Below are 3,987 nucleotides of genomic sequence, written 5' to 3' on the forward strand. Positions count from 1 at the left end.
AGACATGAAGCGCTTTCTTTTATGGATGGATCATCTGGATATAACCAAATTCGTATAGCACCTGAAGACGAAGAGTTAACTGTCTTTCGTACACCGAAAGGTATCTACTGTTACAAAGTTATGCCTTTCGGATTGAAAAATGCTGGGGCAACCTACCAAAGAGCAATGCAAAAGATCTTTGATGACATGCTACACAAAAATGTAGAGTGCTATGTTGATGACTTGGTTGTCAAATCCAAGAGAAAAGAAGATCACCTGCAAGACTTAAGAAAGGTTTTTGAAAGGTTGAGGCGCTACCAATTAAAAATGAATCATCTCAAGTGCGCTTTTGGAGTCACCTCTGGAAAATTCCTCGGATTCATTGTCCATAGTCGTGGAATTGAGATTGAATAGGCAAAGATAGATGTCATCTCAAAAATGCCTGAGCCTCGTAACATCCACGAGCTAAAAAGCTTACAAGGGAAATTAGCATATATAAAAAGATTTATCTCTAACCTCGCTGCACGATGTCAACCTTTTAGCCAAATCATGAAGAAGGGAGTGCCTTTCCATTGGGATGAAGCATGCAAGAAGGCATTCCAAAGTATCAAAGACTACTTGACAAAGCCACAAATGCTGACAGCGCCAATTCCTGGACATCCGTTGACGCTTTACATCGATGCACAAGAATGTTCAGTTGGAGCCTTGTTAGCACAGGAAGCCAATAAACGGAAAGAAAATGCCCTCTACTACCTCAGTAGAATGATGACACCAAATGAACTAAATTATTCACCGGTGGAAAAGATATGCTTGGCAATCATCTTCGCCATAAAAAAGTTGAAGCATTACTTCCAAGCGCACACTATCCGGTTGTTGTTCAAAGCAAATCCCTTAAAATATGTCATGTCAAAGCCTGTCCTTTCTGATTGGCTCGCGAGGTGGTACCTGCAGCTGCAACAATTCAAAATCATTTATGTACCACAGAAAATTGTAAAAAGACAAATATTGGCTGACTTCCTTGCTGATCATCCCATCCCCGCTGAGTGGGAGTTGTCTGACAACTTCCCTGATGAAGACGCATTTTTTTTCGAAATCACCCCACCGTGGAAAATGTATTTTGACGGCTCATCACACAAAAATGGAGCTGGAGCCGGACTAATATTTGTCACATCACAAGGAGAAGTCCTTCCATACTCTTTTGCCTTAAAAGAAAAGTGTTCAAATAATGTGGCTGAGTATCAAGCACTCATCCTCGGCCTAAAAATGGCGGTAGACATCAAGCAACGCCAACTTCAAGTATACGGGGGCTCCAAGCTGGTTGGAAATCAAATCACTGGAGAGTTTGAAGTGAAGAAACCAGAACTAATGCCTTACTTAAAGTATGCTAAGGCACTCATTGAGTTGCTCGGGGATGTCTCTATTGAATATGTCCCGAGGAAAGGGAATGGGCAAGCTGACGCTCTGGCTAAACTGACATCGACTCTATCCATCCCGGATCAACAGGTGTATATTCCGATACGCAAAGTTTGGGTGGATTCCTGCAAGTATAAAGAAGAAGAATGTGTTGATAAAGAAGTAAATCACCTCATCGAGGTGTTTGAAATTGAAGAAGAAGAAGAAGATTGGCGGCAACCAATATTAGATTTCCTAAAATATGACAAGCTCCCGAGTGACCCGCGCAGACGAGCAGATATCCGAAGAAGAGCTGCACGCTATGCCTAATTCAACGGCATACTCTATCGTCGGTCATTTGACAATATGTTCCTTCAGTGCCTCGGCAATCATAAAGCCAAACAAGCTATGGAGGAAACTCATGCCGGAATCTGTGGAGCTCATCAAGCTGGCCCAAAGTTACACTTCCGAATAAAAATGATGGGGTATTATTGGCCAACCATGGTTAAAGACTGTATAGAGTTTGCACGGAGATGCCAACCGTGTCAATTTCATGCTAACTTTATCAATCAACCACCGGAACCATTGCACCCAACTATTGCTTCGTGGCCATTCGATACCTGGGGCATGGACGTCGTAGGACCACTCACAAAGTCGTCTGCTGGACATCTCTATATCTTGGCCGCAACAGACTACTTCTTCAAATGGGCAGAAGCAGTACCTTTGAAAGAAGTCAAAAATGAGACGGTAGCTGACTTCATACGAGTCAACATCATTTACCGTTATGGGGTTCCTCGGTGTATCATCACTGATAATGGAAGATCTTTCGCCAATACTCACATCGAAAAGCTTTGTGAAAGGTTTGGCTTCCAACAAAAGAAGTCCTCGATGTATTATGCACCGGCAAATGGACTCGCAGAGGCATTCAATAAAACACTTTGTAATTTGCTGAAAAAGGTTATCTCCAAATCAAAAAGAGATTGGCATGACCGCATTGGTGAAACTTTGTGGGCCTATTGTACTACATTCCGCACTCCAACACAAGCGACACCATACACACTTGTATATGGGGTCGAAGCTGTCCTCCCATTGGAAAGACAAATTCCTTCACTAAGGATTGCTCTTCAGGAAGAATTGACGACCGAAGAAAATGTCAGATTAAGACTTGAAGAGCTAGAGGCTCTCGACGAGAAAAGACTACAAGCTCAACAAAGACTGGAGTGTTATCAAGCACGATTGTCTCAAGCTTACAATAAAAAAGTCAAATCACGATCCTTTCAAATCGGGGACTTGGTTCTTGCTGTGAGAAGGCCCATTGTGATCAACTTTCGTTCAGAAAATAAATTTTTATCCAAGTGGGATGGACCATACGTCGTCACTCATGTCTACACAAATGGTGCATACAAGTTGACATCTCAAGATGGACTCCGGAGAGGGCCAATCAACGGGAGGTTCCTCAAAAGATATTATGCGTGAGACCTTCAAATCAAAAAATCAAGACTCCTTAGCATGAGAATAAACTGCAAAATAATAATTAAAGCAAATTCAAGTTTCTTTGAACTACGTTATGACTTGGTCCCTTTACCGGGTACGTAGGCAGCTTGAGATATACCTTCAAGTTAAGTCAAATAAAAATAAATAAATAAAAGAATGAGAGAATTTAAATTTATTGATTGGCAATCAAAATGAAGAGTACAAATTGATCTTAAAAATTAAGATTATACAACTCTTCTTTGCTAATATCCAACAACTCTTCTAAGCTTCTTAAGTATTCTTCGTCTTGTGCGGGGACATTCTCTACGGCGGCGAGTTCATCCTTGACTTCAGCAATTTGAATGGTGATATTCTCATTAACTCCTTGACATCGCTTAATAAGGGAAATATTCTTTTTTTTTTGCTATTGTAAAGAGCGAAACTTCACGTCAATATTCTCCACACACCCCTCTAACTCCTTAATAGCTTCGCACTCCTCAACATGCCTCATCTCAAGGTGCGACAAGCGATCTTTGATCTCGGAAATTTGTTGGTTACGAGCCGCCAAGGATACGGAGTCGATCGAGTTAGAACATGCCTCGTCAAAAGATGCAGCGTTATCAAAAAGGGCCTTGACTCGGTCCTCAATATGAGAAATGTCAGAATACTTAAAGGTTTTCATTGATTGGAGCACTACTTCAACCTCGTCCTTAATCGAGGAAAGCAAACGAGCTGGTGTTCTCAAAAGCTTACCCCAAAGATCCGACCATACTTTTCCTATATATTCGCGTTGGATCCCTTTCACAAAATTCGCGCCACAGAATTCTGAAACCGCGGGCACAACAGAATGAACAACTATGGGCTTGGTTGGAGCATCCTTTACTTGCTCATTGCAAACACCTCTGCTTTCCCCAATCACCTCAACAATGGAATCTTGGCTCGCCATCTTTTCATCCATACTTGGGATTCTTTGCTCCAACTGAAAAAAGGGATAAAAAAAAAATCATGTAAAAAAAAAAGAAATAAAAAAGATATAAAAGTTACCTCTCTCGCGAAATCGCTCGAAGAATAGTGTCGGCTCGAACGAGGACTTGACGGGTTGATGATATGGGGATCTCGACGAGCTCGCTTCCAATGAACATC

At 41.6% G+C, this 3,987-nt stretch overlaps 1 protein-coding gene across 1 annotated transcript; it reads left to right on the top strand.

The window, feature by feature from the left end:
* Positions 1-417: 417 nt before the first annotated feature.
* On the top strand, positions 418-1,701 carry LOC127264732 (uncharacterized). The gene has a single exon (XM_051294235.1). It carries the CDS (start codon positions 418-420, stop codon positions 1,699-1,701), a length of 1,284 nt encoding a protein of 427 aa, XP_051150192.1.
* The last annotated feature ends 2,286 nt before the right edge of the window (positions 1,702-3,987 follow it).

This window comes from Andrographis paniculata, unplaced genomic scaffold (genome assembly GCF_009805555.1).
Source record: "Andrographis paniculata isolate CXL003 unplaced genomic scaffold, ASM980555v1 Contig71END, whole genome shotgun sequence".
NCBI lineage: Eukaryota > Viridiplantae > Streptophyta > Magnoliopsida > Lamiales > Acanthaceae > Andrographis > Andrographis paniculata.

Coding starts and splice junctions, on each gene's coding strand:
- LOC127264732 (XM_051294235.1), top strand. CDS start 418: ATGCCTGAGCCTCGTAACATCCACGAGCTAAAAAGCTTACAAGGGAAA.